The 23,091-nt window shown below is 38.7% G+C and overlaps 1 protein-coding gene across 6 annotated transcripts in view; it reads right to left on the bottom strand.

The window, feature by feature from the left end:
* Window positions 1–1,832: 1,832 nt before the first annotated feature.
* Window positions 1,833–23,091, bottom strand: part of bur (GMP synthase burgundy) — a 190,445-nt gene continuing 169,186 nt past the window's right edge. For all 6 annotated transcript variants that reach the window (XM_067136338.2, XM_067136339.2, XM_067136340.2 and 3 more), the window contains 3 exons: window positions 20,522–20,752; window positions 4,671–4,859; window positions 1,833–3,062 (listed from right to left, as the gene is read on the bottom strand). In XM_067136338.2, the coding sequence (XP_066992439.1) occupies window positions 2,961–3,062; window positions 4,671–4,859; window positions 20,522–20,752 (522 nt within the window). In that variant the 3' untranslated portion in view covers window positions 1,833–2,960. The remainder of the gene's footprint in view (window positions 3,063–4,670; window positions 4,860–20,521; window positions 20,753–23,091) is intronic.

Here is a 23,091-nt window from a genome sequence, read left to right as displayed (position 1 = left end):
ATACAATTTTTTCCATGTCTTTCAGTCATGCACATAGATATATTTCAAGAAGTTTCGGACCAAAATATGCTTGTTACCTTTAAATAGTTTGTTAATTGTTAATATGACCCCGAAAATTGAATAAATAAATATAAACGGTACGTAAACTTTCAAATTATTATGAATCTATTCTTTAAAATTTCCCCTCCCATTCATGCCCACTGCACACAAATGTAGGAACGTGAAATTTTGCAAATGAAAAACTTTGCGGAGGAGATACTTCATTTCCTGATATAATTAGAGTAAACTAACCCACTGAAATGATAATCACAGAAAAATTCACACGAAATGAGTGCTTGGGCACTAATAGATTAAGTTGCACCAACACAGGTAGGTCTTATGGCGAAGAAAGTAAGATTACTGCTGAAGGGATTATGAAGATATGTTTTTGGCAACTGCACAAAAATTAACGCATCATCGAAGGGTACAGCAACAGCTGGTCATAAATATAGTAAGCTTATGAAGCTAATGATGTTTATTCTGAAAAATAATACAATGGCATTAATTCATGAAGATTCGTGCACTATGATATGAGAGACCCACTGCAAATTTAAAAAGTTACTATTCGGTTTTCATAGAAATACATAGTATTGCACAGCCTTGTACTACATTAAATAATTTAAAAAAAAAAGGCAATTGGTGCAGCATACCAAGGTCACAATTTGATTTCTGTAGCAGATTTTCTAATATTACTCCTTTTGTACTTAGCTTTCTCAAGACACAGTCTGTGACAACTACTTGGAGCATAAATCATTTCATATGGACAGCCGTGAGGAAACCCAATGAACTATTTTCCATTTCCCAGTAACTTATCATCATCATCAACATCATCATCTAGAAAGCTATTCTGAATCTTACTGGTGTACACTGCAGGGCATATATGAGACTTGGCTAAATAGATTGAAACCTTGACTGAACTATTTCTGCAACATTAAACAATATGTGATTAAACAAGTGAAATTATGTAAAATTTCAGAAAGCACACTTTCGACATACAAACTGATTGATAAACAAAATAATTTTCATGGTGAAGCAACTATCAAATGCAGAAGAAACTTCAGAGGCTATAGTTTAACCATTCCGTTGTGTTTCCAGATGATAATTCATAATTAATTTTGTCACTGATGCTTTCAGGCCCATACTTATAGACATGATACTGTATAGGCTTTTGGGCTTATGCCGTGTCAAGTAAATAAGATGAAATTCTTTACGTTTCGCAGAGAATTGTGCTCTGCGAAACGTAAAGGATTTCACCTTATTTTCTTGACACAACATAAGCCCAAAAGTTTACACAGTATCATGTCTATAATGAATTTATAATGAAAAAGCCTTGAATTATCAATAAGCTCAACATTTAGTGTTGATCATATTTTATACATATTCTAAAATCCTATTTTTATAAAACAACAAATTTATTACACAAGACTTTAAGCAACATTTAACCCATCATATTCTTACTATCATACAGCTTCAGTTTAAAAAAAGGATTCATTAATAAGGTCTTGCTGTATTTGCTTTTTATAGAAGGGCAATTCCTGAACAATATTACCATTCATAGTCTCTACTATTGCCTGTGTACAATATGAAACATCATATGCTTAACCCACAGATTAAGAATAGTTAAGATAATTTTTACAATTGTTACTGTCCCCAGATATGGACTGTAGTTCAGATTAGCAAATAGATTTATAGAATATCAAAACAATAATCACGCCCTAAAAATTAATATGGAACTTACCTGCATTCAGTGTAAATGGTAAGACATTTAAAAAAAATATAATCACAACGCACTTCAGGAGAAGAATATTAGTTTTAAAACTGCACAATTAATATTACACAATAGTTAACAGAAATTAACCGACAATGAATAAAAAAATATATATACATCAGTCAGCATTTAACATCTGTAAGGCAATACTAAGTACCGCAAACAACGGAATACTTTCAATATCACTGGGTTATTTTGTAGTTTTTAAGTTTTCATTCATTTGGATCTGTAATCACTAATTAATTTACAGCTAGTACAAAACTACAATCTTGTCACTGAAAATACTAAACCAGAGAATAAAAAATAAAAAAAGTTCTGAGAATTAAAAAAAGTTATTTCAACGTCTATATTTTGTAAATTAAGCGGAATGTGTGTACAATAAATCCGTTCTCATTATGCAGCATTGGAGACTCATGGCTCACCGATTACTCAAAAACTTATTAAACTGAACCTAAACACACAAAATAAGGCTTAAATAGAAGAAAACAAACAGGAGGTATTGATTATTGCTCTTAATGCCCACTTGCATTCAAGGTATCACTGCTTTGGAATGCTAATTACTTTAGCCATGGAAGGCTATTATCATATTATTATTATTATTCCCAGTCACTTGTCTGTACAGAACAAGTGAAACTAATAAGCATGACAAATATGAAAGAGCTAGGCCAGCTATTTCCTGAGAATTAATATAATCCCAGTGTCAATAACAAGTGAAACTCACAAAATTACAGTGAAATATGGAGGTACAGAGCAAATATTTTAAGGCATGAGTCTGAGAGCCAAGGCTGTCGCACAGTTCAAAAAAATAACATTGTCAGTCACACAGAATTTGTATTTTATTCCTTTTTTAACAATGCAGCAATATTTAGACAACAATCATGCTTTGCATTCACAACCTCACTCACTCTCCCTCATACGGCCTTCTCTAAATCAAGACCTCTGTTCCCTCTTCCCAATAACATGTCTCGTGATGATGAGTAGAATCTTGGTGACATTCGGTACACATACACACAACGCGAGATTCAATTCTCTCACAAAGACATAACAGCACAAATCGAACTAACCGCCCACAGTGCACCAAGTAACAGTTGTGTTAGGATTTTTCTGATTTGTTTGCTCTGATTTGTCACCAAATGTTGAGCCAAGATATTTATCACTCCCACTCTGTGGTTCCTGGTGGTTTTGTTGTTAGATCGTACATTACTCTTGAAATACCAGCCACTGCTATCACTTCTGCTACCATCCTGTTCACCACCTGTATATAAACACAAACAAATGTTTAAAATACTCATTTATGTCCATTGCTATACACAAGAGTGTTATGTCCAATATAGAAGAAAGTTTTCAGTGTCTGTGAAAGGAACAACATTTGCAAAGCCTAGTACATTTGTGTCTGATAAGGCTGTATTCTGTTGCGTTCACTGGAAATTAGTTCTTGTGTGTATCTTTTACTTTCCTGCAAAATGCTCCACTGTATGTATCTTCCTTTCAAGACAATTCATGCACATTACTGGGACTCATACCCCGGAAGAAAATTTTACACATCAATAGGTTAGTAACACCTTGTTGACGAATTCTGAAATACCTAGGTAAGAAGAAATAGCTCTGATTCATGCTGAATGCCAACAATGACATCTTCAAATTACCATAAATTCATTAAATAAAAATAAAATTAAAGGAAAGAGTATATAACAATAAGAACTGTTACTAACTGTATTAAAAATGTAGGCTAAAGAAGGATTTTCCAGGAAGTCTCATCTATGGACATACTCATTTTACATTTTTCAACAGATAAAAGGTGTCGAGAAGCAGACAATAGAAAGAGTGAGGGAGGTGTACATGGGAGTGGCAGTTGTGTGAAAGTAGGAGGAGAGAGAACAGACTGGTTTGAGAAAAAAAAAAAAAAAAAAGGATTAAGACAAGGAAGTGCTCTGTCACCTTTGCTCTTCATTGCAGTAATGGACGAGCTAATGACAAAAGTGCAAGGAAAATAACTGTGATGATGTCTGCAGATGACTTGTAGTCTGGGGAGAAAAGGAAGAGGATATCCAGTAACAGTTACATGCATGGGAAAAGGAGGGGAAAAAATATGGAATGAAATTTTCCACCAAAAAGAGCGAGATTGTGATCACAACTAGAAAGAAGGAGAGATCGAAGAGAGGGGAAAATGCTTGGAGGGGAACAGCTTAGGAAGGTAGAGAGTTTCAAGTAGCTGGGAAGTATCACAGAGGAAAGTGGAAGAAATGATAAGGAAATAATCGAGCATGCAAAACAAGCAGAAGCATTCCTGAGAAGTGTCAGAAGCCTGGTTTGGAGCAACAATCTCCCTCAAAGAAGCAAAAGAGTGATATACTGGATGTACCATATACCTATTCTGACGTATGCAGCAGAAACTTGGGCAATGAGGCAGAGAGCCGTAACTAGGATACAGGCAAGTGAAACTAAATTTCTGAGAAGCAAGATATGAGTGACAAGAATGAATAAGATGAGAAACGAGAAGGTAGAGGAAAGGATGCCGGGGAGGATGCATGAAATGGAGATAACAGGAAAATGACCGAGAAAAATACCGAGAGACAGGTGGATAAAAGGAGTGGAAGAGTGTGTACAGAGAAGAGGAGAGGACTGGGCAAGAGCGACAACGGAGAAGTGGTGGGAAGACGAGAGGAGATGGAGATGTTCCAAGCAGACCTAGCCAACAGCTGGAAACTGCATATTATGATGATGACTATTTGTACAAGAAAATCAGCAGGATCAATCAAAAGAAGTTTAATAGAAGGAAGCAAAAAAGACTGACAGTAAGCATACAAAGGAAAAGGCTGAAGAGAGGCATCACAAAAATTAAGAAAACAATTGCAATACTTACATCAAGAGGGATTTCTCTGCCTGGAACGGCTGGTATTCCAGTCATAAAGTCATGGGTGCAGAAAGGTCTTAATACCACCGACCGCTGGCAGGAAGGAATCCTTGATGCCTGGTCCCGGTCAAAATGAATAGGGATCAACACTACTGGCATCTGGCTAATAGCATTGGTGCATCCTGAGGCAGTCAATACCTGTTGAGGAAAATGCATTCATAGAAAATTCCATGTTGAGATCCAATACTGTATTCTAGAGAAACTTATTCAATAACTATACACTGTGTATTATCCATAGTCTTCAGTCATCACAATTACAGTAAGCTTTATTTATACTTTTTTTTTTTTTCGGGGGCCTGAAGACAAAAAACATATATGAGTGGAAAATGTGTAACAAAGTTTGCATACAGTACAAGCGAGAGGAAAAAACCAACACTGAAGTATATTGCATTGAATGAATATAAAGTTGTTGCAACATTCGTTGTACAAAATTCAGTATTAAACTACAAAGAAAAAGACTGGTTATTTTAGACTGCTATTGCCTGCTACTACGGCATAAACTCCTCCTGCAAATCGCAGTTAAGTCTTAAGATTATTTCATCAGACACATTATGATGCATCAGAAAATGTTTGATAGTTTCTAGGAAAGTAATAACCTCATTAAACCACATAGGAGTGTTTGACAGCTGACCACCAATGTTATCATCCTTCTCGCCCAAATCCTACCGAATGCCTTTAACAATGTCACTGATGGTCATGGGTCATAATGATTTTCTTGTCAAGGTCTAGATGTATACACCAAAACAGTGCCTGATCTCCCGAACTGTCCCGTTGTTCATCACCACCAATATAGCCTATCCCAAATTACCTGGGAGGTGAGAATGACAAGTCTAGCTATGTGCGCGTTAAAGTACTAGATGCATAAAAACATTGGTCAAGAAACCACAAGATCTATAACTAGTTCAAATCATCTGTAACTAACATGTTATAAGAAGAATACAACATTTATACAATCACCAGAATGAATTAAGATGATATTCAATACAATTCTGAACGTTAATGTACTCACCAATGTCACTTGCAGAAGAAAGATAGGTTACTCAATCCCCTCCATATCATCATCACTTTCAGAGTCGTTCACATTATTATAACTATCTGTTCAATGGCATCATCTACTAACTGGCCTATATCCCACATAGGTAATAAATTTCATATTAATCCGTACTGAAAAGCAATACAGTGTAACACAAAAGCTAAAGGTTTCCACCAATTCAATACTGTTTGTTGTAACCTTAAAAAAGTCACATATTTGTTGAAACTAGTTTCGGTCTTACCAGACACCATCAGTCTAAGTAAGTAAGTAAGTAAGTAAGTGAGTAAGTAAGCAAGCAAACAAGCAAATAAATAAATATATATATTGTACCAGGAAGGCCTAGGCCCTGGCACATATCAATTGAAAAAACGTTATTTCAGCATACAATTTCCGTCCGACATGCGATCAGCTGAGCGAAGGAACATTCCAGTACGTACCAGACTCCACGAGCGAGCCAGGCGAGGTCAAGTGACGTCACCTACCGCTTGAAACTTGCCTCCCCTAGAGACATTTCTCGAAAGAATTTTTCTTTCGTGAACTTTTTAACGCCTTAACCGATTTGAATAGGACCAATGCTAAATTGTAGCAGACATTGTAAAATTAAAATCCTGTAAATTTCAAAGCAATCTGTCCAGTAGTTTTGAGTTATAACAACATAAAGTTTAAGAAGATTGAGCACTCTCGGTCACATGATTCAGAACACCACCCCTCCCGGCGCAGATATATATGCCACTATGTCAAGGCAGACAAGCAGTACAGTGCAGCAGTGCAGTGCAGTGCAGTATGTGTGTGTGTGTGAGAGACAGAGGGGAGACTGACCCTCGTACAGCCTGTCAGTGCAGTCTCGGAGATAGTACTTTCCGTCGCATTTCGCAGAGACGAAATTATGGGATAATCAATCGCTGTCCCACTTGTAAAAGACGTCGTACCGTACTTAGTCTATCGTGCCGCGACAACGATATATTTCACAGACATTTCAAAATATAACACGTGTGAAATCATTGAAATACTAAGTCAAATATTTGATATTCACAGACTAGAACATGACGTGTGGACTTAGTTAATTTCACATAATATTGAATTACTACAATAAACAGAAACTGTCGTGTACAATAATTCTAACTATTCTAGGACTCATTTCTTCTAATACAGTACATCTTTGAAGTCTCTCTCTTTATTTACATAGTGTCATCGCTACCAGAAAATCAGTGTTATCTGCTAGGATAATGATTCAGAGACTGTGATCAGAAACTGTGATGAGAATTATTACACGTTGCTTTTTCAAGTGTTTGAACTGTGTATTTGTGAACGTTCTCAGTGACGATTTTAAATAGTGTTTTATGCAGCAAGGACTGTAATTATTCATTTAACGTCATAAAATTAAAATAAGAACTGAACTGTGTTTGACAATGAATGATAGCATCTGTAATTACTACTCGCGCCAATTGAACTTTCCGCGTGCTAAAATCACCTCCACGAGCAACGGAAATCTTGGTGAAATTCTACAAGATCCAGCTACCTCAAACATCATCTCATCTATGGTACCCATCGAGGGACGTCAACGTGGTTCCTTCGTGGAATATCGAGTTCGAGTCTCCGTCCACACTCCGCGGAATGTTCCAGACTCCCATTCTCCACATCAACATTTGTAAGCCAAATTTTCTTTACTAAGTGAGTAGTCACAAACTGACTGACTTTTTCTTATCGATCTTGAACAGTGATTTTCTCAGTGCCGTGTGTGAACAATATTTCGTAGTTTTTCATCATTTCTCAAAAGTTCATCTTTAATGATAAATTTATTTTTCAAAATTTAATATTCATATTACATAGAAGAACTCTAGGATATTCAAGTGTTTCTATATTTCAAGGCTAACAAACTAAGAAACTTTCAATAGAAATTTAAATTCTTATTTCAATTTTCAATTATAAGTGTGTGCTCATTTCATGAATTAATACTTAGAAAGACTTTAGGTGAAGAGCTGACACTTCGTGTTTGCACAAAAGTTAGAAAGACTATAGGATCAGTGATATTTATTTTTCTCGAACTGAATTCAAGAAGATTTACGTTGATTTCAATGAAAGATCTGAGTCCTATATTAATATTGCAGGGTGATGAATCATTCAACATTAATAAATTATTTGGAAAAAGTATAACCATCTATTATTCGCCCTGCGATTCTATCCTGCTCTGTATCGGCTCCAAAATCAACTTCCACTACCTGAGATCCTTCTCATGCCCTAAACCTACGAACTTTTCCTGATACAATATATATGAAGCAAGCATGAAATTCAAGACAAGTAAAGATTTTAAAAACACTCATCACAGTCACATGTCCTGTGCAACTCCCAGCTTTCCTCCAATTGGAAGACTGCACCTCAAATATATATATTTGTTTAAAAAAATATATGTAACTTTTAAGGTTACAACAAACAGTATCGAATAGGTGGAAACCTTTAGCTTTTGTTTTACACTATTTTTATCCGATACCCGAAAATCGTTTTTCTTCCATCTGGATTATGTGATTTACACACATTTTCCAACGTTGAGGGGTCACTAGTTCAATCCCTTCGAGCAGCAGTTTTCTCACTTCTGCAAGGGTGAAAGTTTTGTTGTTCTTAGCCACATGGCCCTTAACTTGGCTCCACACACTTTCAATTGGATTTAAAGAACAATGGTATGGAGGTAACCTTAAAACTTGCCTTACCGATTGAATTGCGTTATCATCTACTCAATACGCGCCATACAAGTCCTTCATGTGCTGTGGGATGACATTAAGAAGTTCCAACTCGTTCGTGAGGGATTCCCTTCCCGTACAGAAACTTAATTACATCTCCCTTTCTCCACGATTGATTGGGCAGTTTCTCAATTCTAACCGAATGGTAAGACGCATTGTCCAAAACAATTACCGCATTCACTTCAAGACGAGCAATAACATTCACAAACCATTCTTCGAATACATCTCCATTCATTTCCTCATGGTAGTCTTTCATGCAGTTAGATTCAAAACACAGTAACCCTCCTTCCATGAAACCTTTCTCTTTGCCGATACGCGTAGTTATCTAGAATTTCCCCTTCCCTGAAGGATTCTTTAAGCTGCTTGATAATCCCTCCAAGAATGCATCTCTACTGGATTCGATAGTTTTATCACTCTATACTTTCGCACAAGTATGCCCCGAATTCACCTATGTCCCATCCAAGTAATAAATTGGTCTTCCCTCCTCCCGAAACATGTTCCTAATTAGTGTTTGTAATTCATGTAGGATTTAATCACTACAGAATATAATTGTATTGAATAGGTGGACAGTGTAAATTTTATTTTTGAAAGAATTTTACTTTCTTATCTGATGCAAATACAGTAAAACCTCGTTAATTCGAAGTCGTTGGGACTAAAAAATCGGACTTTGAATTATGTGATTTCGAATTAACCGCCAATTCGCAATTCAGAAGTACCAAACCTCGCTGTGTTACAAAATATTCTAAGGACCGTTACTACATCAACCTTGATTTACAGTTTATACCTTTCAAATGCCATGAAAAAAGAACTATTTCCAAAATGTATCCAAGAAGGTGCATTTACAGTATTCCAATAATTCACTTGGATATCTCGCTGGCAAACATAACCTCACGTAACGAAAGAAAGAAAAAAAAGCACGATTCAAAGACGAGAAATCTATGCTGGCTCCCAAGTGCAAGTACTTTATTCATTGAATTACTATACTGTAAGCATTTTAGATGCCTTGTATTTACACAGAAAGTGCCCGATGTCCTTAAAATTGAACTTTCCTATGACTATCCTTGTACGATTTCCCGCCATGGCACTTCTCTTGTACCTCAGAAATGTAAACACTTGCCGCGTCACAAAGTATTCTAAGACTCATTAATACATGCAATCACCTTGATTCACGGTTTAAACTAGAGCTCTGCATTTGGAAGAAAACAACCGCTCGAGCATTGCCCACTTGGTGCCGCTGCTCGACGGCTGGGAAAAGCCCACGCTGCGATAAGGCTGTGGCCGTCTAATGAACCATGTGGCCGGTCGTCCTTCACCTCTCGGTGATCAGTGCAACTGCTGAGCACTACCGGGCGCTGGAGTGTAATCATAATCCCGGCCGGTGACAGAAAACGCGCCACGCGCTCAACAGTGCGGATTTGCATTAGAAATCGTGTGTAAAATCAGTTGGTGACTGGGCTTTGAGCAGTGCAGACAGAGTTATGGATCAACCAAGTATAGGTCATAAAAGCTGCATTCAAGAAACGAAGAGAAGTATTCTGGAGAGAATTAGGAGCGACTCGTTAGTCCTCAAGAAAAAAGATATGTCGGAAGAGGAGGCGAAGAGTGAAGCTTGGAAATCGTTTACACTTCTAGTGGATCCTGTTACGCAGGCTTCTTCTGGGTTCGTGCAGTGTACCACATGTGATACTATACTTCCTTACCAGTCAAGCACAATAGGTATGATTCGGCACTGCAAAAGTAACTGCGGATCAGAATTCCACCGAACACGTGCAGTACCAAGCAGCGTAAAGAAAGTTGTTGTTGATAAGTTGGTCGATATGAGTGGAATAGATTTGCTTCCGTTAAGTACTTGTAGTAAGATTGGCTTCAAGAACTATTCGCAGGAGCTCATCAATGTTGGCGCCACTTATGGCAAAGTCAATACAGAAGATGTTCTTCTGCACCCTACCACTCGATCGCGGCATGTTAAAGAAAAGGCCGACAAAATATGGGCTACAATGGTGCCCAAACTAATATGTGCGCTTTAGACGCTGATCTGTGGTCTGATAACTACAATAAGAGAAATATTTTGACTGTGACATCGCATTATGTTAACGATGAGTGGCAGCTAGAAACGCTTGTATTGTTAACAACTGAGTTTCCGGACATACCTAAGACAGGAGAGAACATTCGGCACAAAATCGAAGAGCGGTTCCTTGAGTTATCAATTAACAAGAATGATCTTACAAAATGTTACTTTGTCACCGACCAAGGAGCTAATATGAAGAAGACACTTGAATCTTATGACCGTTTGCCTTGCTTTGATCACTGCCTGATGACTGCGCTTCGTCACACATTTCAAGAGACGTTTTTAGAAAATGAAGCTCCTAAAATCTTGTCGTGTCTGCTATCAGCGAGAGCTATAGTAAGCTATTTGAAGAGATCGGGTCACTCGGGGCGTCTGCAGCACTCTGTGAAGCAAGAATCTGTAACGTGGTGGAACAGTATACTGTTAATGCTCAATTCCATCATAAGTCAAATCGACGATATTTGAGATCTACTAGAATATCGCGAGCAATCGAAGCTCTTAGAAACTTTTCATGAAGAGTGCGCATGAGAAGTTACCGCTTTTCTAACCCCCTTTAAAGAAGAGAGTTTGGATTTGGAAAGTGAAAAAGTAACAACGCCGGAACGTGTTCTGCCTTGGTACACGCGTCTGTTACAGCATTGTGAACCAGAAGAGAGTGACAACGAAGTAAGATATAATAAAATTCTTCCGGGCTGTTATGCCGTGGTCCAATATTGACACCGGCCGTGAAAGCCTTTATACTTTAACGAAGTAAGAAATATTTTTAAAAGTTACGATCGTTTATAAACCTGTTGAATCAACGGAATTTAATTATGTATATATTGTTTATTCTTTTCAGTGAATAACGAAAATAAAAACGAGAGCAGCATACTTCATCAGAGAGAAGTGCAAATTAAGAGGCTATCCATTACGTTGCCACGGTTCTATGGGCATCACGACGTCATTTGAAGAAAGTCACAGCAGAAGAAAAGCAAGTCGCGTAAGCTGAAGTTCGACTATTGTGCTCGGAACTGCCTGTAAATGGTAAGGTCGAATCACGGAAACAAATTAGTAAACGAATGTTTGTTTGTCTAATATTCCACCTTTAGTTAGATCAACAATCATGCGGTCTAAAATGTACAATTTTTGGGAAGGGTTTCACAGCCTAAAAATTTCACAATGCGTTTTGATGTAATTTTTCGCGATATATGTAGGAATTCACTCGAAATATAGCTTTTTAGTAACCAGTAATCCTAACTTTTATACATATTTAACGGTGACAGGAATGCATTACGGATGCCTTTGTTCATTTTTAGAGCCCATTCAAGCAAACAGTGACCAAGTTCTTCCCATGAAAAAGTCCAAGGTGGACTGGAGTTCGGATGAGGACGACGAAGATGGACACACAAATACTACTAATGACCTCGACAGGTACCTCTCGCTCTCCACATCCGACTGTAGCCGTGCCGAAGGACAAACTTTGAAGTGGTGGAAAACGCATGCGGAGTTATTTCCAAGGCTGTTGGTAGTGGTCAGAAGAGTTCTCTGAATTCCTGCCACTAGTGCTGCCAGCGAGAGAAATTTTAGCCAGGCCGGTCACCTGCTGTCCAGCAAAAGATCGTGCTTGGAATCAGACAAGGTGGATGATCTCTTATTGATCCATCACAATTTCGTAAGTATTCTGAACATACCACGTAATCACAAGAAAGGAAACATTCCTCAAACTTTATAAATGTATGATTCCACTTTCATTTACTTCACAGGAAGAAGCAGAAACCGCCAGCTGTAGTAGTAGCTCCAGGAACACAAATGACTCCTGTGCAACAGGCAGCACCAATTACGAAAAACAAATTATATAGTTATGATTCACATGTAACTTTATTTACAGGTCATAATTTGTTTATAAATTAACGCCTGTAAAAAGAAAATTGATGAGTATTTGTTTAAAAACAATCCTGCATTTGATATTAGTACAATGTATATGTGGCCGAGTCTGGAGATAGGCTACACATAGTCCACTATTACTGTGTACCCGTTTGTCTAGCGAACGGAACAAAATACTATATGAAGACATTACAGTTCATAACGTTACAATTATTGGAATACATGATCACCTCAAAGACGAAAATCCAATAGTCTGCAACATATTAGCACACTTCAAATGTAACATATACAATTGTAATATTTAGGTTATAGAACTGATAGTAAAAACGAAAGACATTTGTAAAAGAAATAGGTGAGGGTTAACGTAAAGTAGTGGCCTATGATCTCGAGTCCGGCGAAGCGCAGCTTGCTGGCTGGCTAACACTGAGTCCGCCGGTTACTAGCGACCGACCGAGCGTTTGGCGCACTCGGCCAGTCGCTGATGATCGGTAGCCCGCAACCGGCTGCACAGGATGCTCGGCCGCATACTCCCGAGAGCCAGAGAAAATCAGACATAATGCAGACCTCTAGTTTAAACCTTTCAAATGCCACGGGAAAAAACTATTTCCAACATGTATCCAACAACGTGCATTTACAATGTTCAAATAATGCACTTGGGTAAATAACTTACAAACAAAACCTCACGCAACGAAAGAAAAACATCACACAATTCAAAGACGAGGATAAATTATGCTGGTTCCCCTGTGGAAATGCATTATTTTTCGGATTTCTTACTGTTTGCATTTTTAGATGCTTTGTATTGGCATGGAAAGTGCCCGACGCCCATAACATTGTGGCTTATCGATCTTTCCTATGATGAGGGGATAAAGTTTCTCGCTTCCATGTGCAATGCAACGCACTACAATGACCCCCATCCCTCACACTTGTACGATTCCCCGCCTGGCACTTTCTCCTTTAAAACCATATGATCGTTTGGACTCGCATTAAAATAAAGTAATGCAGTTTCATCGGCAATGACAATATTGTTCGGTGCCTACGAATTTATTATATGAGTCACGTTCCCCCCCCAGTCAACTGTCGGCATCGCCAGTGTTCGCGGATTCTGTTTTCCCGCACACTGCCCGTTGCGTGATATTACGGCGTTCCTTAAAAGTTTGAATACAAAAGAATTCCGATTTCATTCAACTTGGTAATCATGAAGCGCACTGTAGATCCACCGAAGTGAGTGTAAATGCGGAAAGCTACGGTACCACTCCACGTTCCGGAACACGCGTTCTATTATGACGCGGATAAATTTCGAGTTGAAATTACTCTGTAACATACTACTGTTTTAAAATGTAAAGGCAGTTTCGAATTAAAAGTCTAAATTTCGGTAATGGGGCCGACATTGTACTTCGAATTACGAATTATCCGTATTTTGAATTAAACAATTTAAATAACATGCAAAACTGTATCTCATGTTTCCGGGAATGAGACCTTCTTCGAATTAGGCGGGATTTTGAATTAACAGATTTCGAATTATCGAGGTTCTACTGTAATGTCTTTGCCACAAAAATATTTCCTCCTTTTCAATAAGAAGTGGTTGGTGACTACGCAACATAAACTTGAAATTTGAAGTTTTTAAAAGCCTATGAAGCGTTGCACACAAAAACGAAGGCAAGGTTTCATCACTCTTCACAGACTCTGAGATCTTGTATTTGGTATTTCACTTCTAAAGAAAAACTCATGAAGAAAAACAATCCTGCATTTGATATTAGTACAATGTATATGTGGCCGAGTCTGGAGATTTGCATTCTTAGTGAAACAATCATACATGTCCACTAACTTTGTTTTATTCTGACATTTTCCCAGTGAAACGACTGTTCCTACAGTTTTAAGTTCCTTTCTAACACGATAAATACTAGTTCTAGAAATGCCAGTAGTAGCGACTACTAGCCTCGTCACGTTTTCAAGAGTACTGCCAGGATTTGCGTCACTAAACTTCTTAAAAAACGTTGAGAACACATTGTTTTTCTCCACTTCTCAGTGCTTTTCCCTTCTTATGCTTTACGCGACAAGGGCCAGGCTTACCTATCTTCACTCCACACAGAACTAACAAAGGTTATGTAAACATAAATTAAAACAGTTAACAAAATCCTAAACACCAAGACAAAGACTGACTACCAACTTAATTAATAATGATATATAACTAAATATTGATGATGATTGTTGTTTAAAGGGCCTAACATCGAAGGTCATCGGCTCCATTACTAAATATTAGCATGAAAGAAAATCGTAATAATATGCAAAGTCACTAGCACACCAGTAACACCCAGAACACAGCAGTGAACAGAAAGCACATGGGTTGTATGTTAGCTAAATGAGCCGCTGCAATGGCTGTTCCGCTGTTGACACATCGCCCCTCTCAAAAGGTACTTTAATGCATGAGTATCAATTGTAAATTGCAACTAAACAGCTTTTTAAAAGTGAAAAGTGAAGATAAACAGATTTAGATGATGTACATAACTTTTATGTGGAAATAATATTACTTAACACATGTAAAATATTTTTAACGCTTTACCAAAAGATAGACAGTACCATCGCATTTACAACGTGTTTTTTGTATTTACATTATATCTCAGGTTATTTGAGATAGGGCATAGTATCACCATCATTTATATCGCACAGTCTAGCAAATACTGAATACCACTTCACAAAATTGTTGTGTATGGTTAATTGAGATATTTGTTTCCTAAAAGCTTTGATGTAATGCATTCCCTATTGAAGAGATTCATGTGTTACATACCATATCTGCATAATTTTAGAATTACAATTACTGTATTTGCAAGAAAGTATACTTATGTAAATTTGTTTTTATGTCTTATCTATTGTTCATTTTACACTGTGAATAATCCCACTGGTTGTGTACCTGCTATCCACAGGAGGCAATATTGGGCTTCAATTAATGTCAGATAAAGAGACAAAATTATATTGTGTGAAAACATCAGATGTTTGTCAGAAAATAAGTTACGGAAAACTTATGAGCATATTATTCCCAATAATGTAACAGAGGATCCGCTATGTTTTTTTCTTCTAAATTGCCTGGTTAACGCCAGTCGTAACTGCTTTAAATTTCTTATGTCCTGTGACGCAGAGTGCTGAATTTGTAAACGTTAGTGGTGAAGGGTATGAATATTTTCATTAAAAATTCCCAAGGTAAATACATAGGTTATGCAGAAATTACTAGTTACATTAACTAGTTAACAAAATGCTGACATGACTGCACGACTTTGGGCCACATAGTACCGGTTGCTTACGCGTACCCTGCAGCTGGCAAGCAACACAGTTGCGCGACTCGAGACATGTAGTGGAGGGGACATGACAAGCCGGACATATTCTTGTAAGCGACCTTCCTTTACAACACAAGGCAAGGAGTTCTTTCACACCTCGCGCATTTGTATCGGATTGCAGGAAGTCAAACCTTCAACGTCTACATTTTTGGGTGAGGAATATGCCGACATGCACCTCTTGTACGGATGTACCCAGGAGAACGCAGAAGAGGCACGGCATTTGTACGCCGAACATTCCCCACAGCAAAGGCCGCTGAACGCATGAACTTTCTACAACACAGGACAGGCGACTGTGGGAATATGGACCACTTATTTGCAGTATCGATCGAGGTCGTCAAACAAGAAATCCTCAAAATGAGCAACGTGTTCTCCATATGGTAACCGAAGAGCGAGGAGGAAGGATTCGCTAGATTGCTGCAGCTTTGAACATATCACAGGACATGGTGTGGCGCACTCTCCGTAGTAACACATTCCATCCCTATCACGTACAGTGGGTCCATAGTTAATGCCCGGTAACAATCCTTGGTGGCAGGAATTTTGTGAATGGATATGTAAGAGATGCTCAATAGATGAATCGTTTGTTAGACTAATGTAATTTACCGATCAAGCCACTTTTTTTCTTGCGACGGCCTCAAGAACATTCACAACATGCAGGTATGGGCAACAGAAAATCCACATTTGTTTGTACAGACACAGTGTGAGAGTACTACAAAGGTTAATTTTATTATAACTTTCAGTGAAGATAGTAGTGCTGATAACGTAACGTAATTCATGATAATTCACCTAGAAATGCGAGCGCATGGGGTGACTACAACACAAAGTCACATTAATGACATGCAGATGTCCAGGGATAATCAAGTTAGCATATACAGTATTTAAAATTTATGTTATATGTTATTATTGTGCATTGTTATTTTTTTGCCTGCCCATTTGGAAATTAAAGCAAAATTCATACGATACCGTACTCAACATTGGAAGTAGGCTAGAAATAAACCCCTCAGCGTCGCAGCCATTTTAGGAGCTTCCTACCCCACGGCCGGATGAGATTTCAACTACGCACGACTGAAATACATTGATTCACTTAAAGCGTTACTACAAGTATAAGAGTAGATCGATATTCACGAAATTTTGAATTCCTTATGATAGAACTATGTACATGCAGATAATGACATAATTATTTCACATTACCTTAGTAATTTCGTTTCATGTGATAGAGTTCGAAGCACTCTTCGAGACAGAGACCCACGTCACACTCCTGGCAGCAGTACACCGACGTCGTCTTTTTGCCGTGTTTTGAACACACGATACAGCGTCCCTGAGGTTTGTATTACTCACCCTTGGGTGATAATTTCATGATAAAATGTCTTTCCTGCAACCTTGGAACTGTATTATCTGATGCGCGCCGGCCTTGAATATTTCGATCCCCGGCTGAGCAAGCTTATTTTATAAACAAACCTTCCTCCAGCTGAACCCGATAAGATAGGCCCAACTGCTGAGTGTTTGTCCCTGTGACTTGTCTGAATATTATTAGAGAATTTAGGAATCCGAATTCACTGTTGAAAACTTCCCTTTGACCTGTATATTTATCAATAGTCTCCTATACGAAATTTCCAAGTACTGGTTCCTCCTCATCGTCACTATTATCATTTACCACTGCATCCGCCACAGCCGCATCATTTATTTCATTATCACTGCTGCTAATACTGTCACTACTACTTCTGACTAAACTTTCATCTAAATTATACAATATTTCAAGCACATTACTGACAGTCAAATCACAGCTGAATGCGGCGCGTCACACGGACTGATGAAGCTGCAGCGAGACCGCAAGTAGCAGGACGAAACTAAATGAGGGGAATAACATTTATGACGAAACAAACCAACTCGATACATATTTCAGATAAAAGCTCGAGACATCGTCTTTCAAGCGAGATATATACCATGAACAACTGATTCTCGTATCGTATGACAGAAAGCAGCACTAACTGATGCCTACACAGAGCACTCGTGGAGAGTTACGAAAATATTACAAGCCGAGAAATAAAGACAATATAATAAATAATTTGCACTCTCAATGTACAAATATAGCAAAGAACATCACGCGAAAAGACAAACTTCTCAGATAATCATTTCTTTATTTTATTACATAGGAAAGAAAGAAGTAAAGAGGCTTTTAATGATATTCGTAAAAAGAGATGTGGAAAATTTTTACCTCTCAAAGAATAAAGGATCGAATAAGAAAGGGAAGGGCTAAGAGGAGCATGAAGAAAAAAAGACACCAGGCCTTGCAAGCAAACTAATAGCGTTTGAGTCTAAAGACAACAAAAGTGGAAGAAAACAGAGAAATCAGCAGGCACCACGGTTAGAATTGTTTCTGTAACACTTATTCAGACGATGTACATGTATGTTTAGTCCTCAGCCCGAAGGCTGGTTGGATCCTCAACAGCTCTGCCATCAGCTCTCGTAGATGGCCTAGGCATCATTGAAGAGGCGTACTATGTCTATCATTTAATTCCATTTCCTGATATGGGGTTGGGGATGGGGTAAGATGAAATTCTATGGCATGTTTTTATAGCCAGATGCCTTTCCTGATGCTAACCTCAGTTGAGGAGCTAATTAAGCTAATGAATAATGATGAACAAAATTGGGTAAGGAGGTGGAAGGAACAGGCTGTGGCCAATAAACAGGAAATGTTCAGGCATTTGCCTGGAAGTGAAAATGGGAAACCATTCTCAGGCCAGCCGACGATGGGTTTCAAACCCACTCGCATCCTGAATGCAGGGCTTGGGTCTATAGCCGTAGCATGTTTACATGCATAACCACTCCGCTCTGTACTTATCCAGATGATGATGAGTCTTAATTCTTGTACAATGTTTCCTTAATATAGAAATTTCTACTATGATTGAATCATCTGCCATATTGGAACAAAACCTGCTGGGATTAAGCAGGAAGGTAAACTTTCATTACATACCCTTGCTGACGAGAAACGGTATTAGCTGGATAAAATAGAAGAAAGAACAAGCCAATGTATTTCCTCTTCGATTTTAATTTTTTTTTTTTTTAATTAAGAAAGGAAAGTACACCCCCACTTAGTGATCCCACAATTCTGATAAGTTCCTATAATCTATTAGCTTCATAGTCCGTATTGATAGTTCAAGCACACAAGTATGAAGGATGAGTTCTCTACTTAATCAATACTTTATTTTACATAGTGTCAATATTATTATTTAAATAAAAGGACCAAATGTCTGATAAGTTCTTCAGTGTATTTCTGCCTAGCAGCAGGGACCATTATGTGGCTTCTTTGTCTCCATTTCATGTGGTCATGGGCCATGAGAAGGTGAATACTCCACACTGCTTTACTTCTAAATTGACGTTCTGGCTGATTTTGATTCTGTCTGGTGGTTATGCACTGAAACATACACATCCAACCAATCCCAAGCTGCCATTCATACTTACTTATAATATCAGCAGAGTGCGATCTCAAAACCTAGTTGCCAACTCTAATATTTACATTCACCACTCGGTTAACCTATCTCACTCAGCGTGTATGGTATTTGGTACGGTTCGAGATCTTTTGTATTTTTCTTCAGTAATTTGTGTTTTTTATATTAGTCTTTATCTCTCTAGTATGGTACAGTATAGCGTAGTTCACAGTTTAGCACAGCATAAGTTAGTAAAATACAGATTTAGTAGTTCAGCGTACAAAAATAGCTGCAGTTTTATTTATGTCTGTGTATTGGTTAGTGTACTTAGTTTGTGCAAGTTTAGAAATCTTAGTGTAGTTCGGGAAAGACAAGTGGCAAGAAAGTGACTTAGATCAGTGGAGTGTTCCCTTTGTAGACCATAACCTCCTTCCTGTGCCAGCCATTAGCGGTGAGTGATGTGTTATTTCCTCATTCTCTTTTATTCTTAACAATGTATTTTTTTTTTAGTGCCAGATGTTGTTAGTATGTGTAATTTTTGTGAATTTGTTTTCAATCCCGATTCATTAGCTTTTCTGAGTATGGTATTACATTTTACGATGTCTGTTTACTGCGCTCGTATCAGCTGTTCTCGCGGTAGTAGCGTGCTGGCAATAGAGGTAAGGTTATGCTTATTTGTTTTGCAAAGTTGAGTTTAAGTTGTCTACTGGGCCTTGCAATGGCAACTCTCAGTGTGTAGATTAATCTCAACAACAATACCTGCTTTTGCTCGCAGTACATGTCCAAACCATCGTACACGATTTTCATGCATTCTTTTCTGAAATGGCCTGATGCATAATTGTTTTATATCTATAATGGAAATAAATCCAATTTGGAGACGCTGGATGAGCTTTCCTGACTCTTGGGCACTTTTCCCTATTTTGCAGTCCACCAACATTTAGTAACATAGTATGCAATAGAGTAGACAATGGTGTGATAGATAGGTGGTCTTTCATCTACCAATCACAGGTAACACTTGACATCATTTATCAATTCATATAGGCTATATCAATCCTTCCATTCACCTCATCGATAAGTATCAGTAAACCCAATGTTTAACTTGATCAGTTACTGATGGCAGGTTGTTATCACCAATTTGGATTGTTCAGATTTCAGACCTCTTCACAATGATTCTAAGATTCTCCCTGCTTTTCTGTGTAGTTTGTCCTCAAGGGGCAATTTCCAGTTGGGGAAAGGTAGGTAGGTCAGTCAGTTGGTCAGTCAGTCAATGTAAAATGAAGTGCTTAGTGTAAAAACAAACTGCAACAGCAGCACATCCTTTGTACAGCCAAATGAATGTTTGCTCACCTGTGTAGCAACATGGTCCACTTGGCGCAGGGTGCTCAACACATTAGAGGTCAGGAAGGTGGGAGTGATGTCCAGCACCTGATCACGCACCAATCCACCAAATATATAACACACCCGATTAACATTGTGGCAAACTCTTGGTATGAGACGAGCCAAGAACATTAAGTCTTCCCAGTCAGGATCCTTTTCACTCGATATACCCACCACATAGCTGTAGCTGCGACAGTCACCCTAAAAAAAGAAAACCAAATACATAAATCACAATACGTATGAAACAGAGATCTTTCTGAGGAATGAGAAGGACGGTGGTGATTAGTGTTTTCAGAGGAAGTACAACTGGGTAACTATTCTCTCTGAACATTCATCAACGGAAAAATGGAAGAAGTCCAACCCTTTCAAAGAAGTGAGGGTATCGACAAAAGAAAGAAAAAAGCAGCAAATGGCACAGAAATAAAAGACGCACCAAGTCTTGCAAACCTAAAATTGCTGGGATCGGAAGAGGACAAGAATTGATCAAGGGAGACTGAATAGCAAAGATGAAGGTGAGGAGTCTGACAAATAAATGGATGCAAAGTCAGATTCAGTTGAAGGGCCTATGGTCAGCAAAACACACTCCCCATGACGAGAACTGCTGAGCAGGTAAGGATGTGGATATAGGGGAAAACAATGAGAAAGTCCCCCAGCTCTCCAAATTACACAAGTTAGCATTCTGTCACGAGTTATTGTGATTCTTAAAAAAAAATATATATATATATTTATATTACTACACAGAGGTAACATGTTTTACTATCTACAAAATTTACTCAACTACTATTTACAATTACTGATCACAAATTCACTCATGTTTTTGAGTTTTCCATTCAACACAGCTTTTACTCATGACCATAAACTCGAACACCAGCAACCTGTGACCGTCTTGTATAGCTTACTTTCACTTGCAATTGATGTACTCAAGACTGACTCCAGACTGACAGAGTACACCAGTTGAGCTCTTCATAAAGGCCTGCAGAAGATTCTAGCAATTTCAGATTCCAGCTCATTCTAGGTGCCCGGTCCATTGTTAATCAGCTTCCAGTCTCTGCCAGGAGGCTATTTATCACGTGGCACAGCAGTTTGCTGGCATTATTGTTTTGCTCGTCCACACTGTCTGCCTCTGCGCCGCAATTATCATCTCTCACTAGCATTACTGCCAGCATCCCCCCGGCCTTCACTGCCACAATATAAAACATACTGGTTGTAAATTCAATAGGTATGGAGTGTGCCGGGCTACGTATCTCACACTCAAGATAAGTGATTCTATCCTGGCGCAGTCCGGGGGTATTTGAAGGTGCTTAAACATGCCAGTCTCGTGTCAGTAGATTTACTGGCACATAAAAGAACTCATGAAGAACAACATTCTGGCAACTTGGGATCTCCAAAACCGTGTAAGTAATTTGAGAAATGTAATAAAGGAGTCTTTTTCTTTTATGTTTCATCTGGTTACACATTTAATCACCAATATTCTAGATCATTCTTAAACATAATCTTGGGAATTAATCAACTAGGAAATGCCGCATCATTTAGTGCGGACATCAACTACGAGGGCTTTTTTTTTTTCAAGGTCCGATCGGTCGCGACAGTCAAACGCCCGTGAATATATGTTGAACCGCTGCGCAGATGTGTTGCGCAACGTCTCTGAAATGACCGTTATGCGCCTCACCTCAGTCCCGTCAGTAGTGAACGTGCAGCGCGCTCGTAAACATGGCTACAACGATTGCTTCGCCCGCCAAGTGTGAAGTGCGCGGTGTAATTCGATTTCTTCAGGCTGAGGGGTGCAATGCAGCCGAAATTCATCGCCGAATAAGTCGTGTGTATGGTGAAACGTGCATGAGCGACAGCAAAGTGCAACAATGGTGCAGGAACTTTACAGCAGGGCGTACAGACGTCCATGATGCAGGCGGCCAGGGAAGGAAGCGTGTGTCAACCGATGATCTTGTTCAGCGTGTGGATCAGGCAATTCGAGAAAATCGTCGGTTCACAATGTCTGTATTGAGTGCTTCGTTTCCTGAAATTTCCAGGTCAGCTCTCTACACAATTGTGAGTGAGACACTTCAGTACCGTAAACTTTGTGCGAGATGGGTTCCGAAGATGCTGTCTGACCGTCACAAAACACAGCGAATGGGCGCCGCTTTAGCGTTTCTCCAGCGCTACTATGATAAAGGACCGGATTTTTTGAACAAAATTGTCACAGGGGACGAGACATGGGTTCATTTTGAAACGGAAGAAACAAAAGAGCAATCCAAACAGTGGATGCAATCGCACTCTCCGAGTAAGCCAAAGAAATTCAAGCGAACATTCTCCAACAGAAAGTGTATGGCTACTGTGTTCTGGGACCGAAAAGGAGTTCTGTTGGTGGAATTCATGGAACGTGGTTCCACCATCACTGCAGCCGCATACTGTGCGACTGTTCAACGTCTACGACGGGCAATTCAGAATAAGCGGAGAGGGATGTTGTCATCAGGCATTGTCCTCCTCCATGACAATGCTCGGCCGCACACTGCAGCTGCCACCATGAACCTCCTGCAGCGTTT

This window comes from Anabrus simplex, chromosome 1 (genome assembly GCF_040414725.1).
Source record: "Anabrus simplex isolate iqAnaSimp1 chromosome 1, ASM4041472v1, whole genome shotgun sequence".
Taxonomy (NCBI): domain Eukaryota; kingdom Metazoa; phylum Arthropoda; class Insecta; order Orthoptera; family Tettigoniidae; genus Anabrus; species Anabrus simplex.
This window is presented reverse-complemented; position numbering and strand designations above follow the sequence as displayed.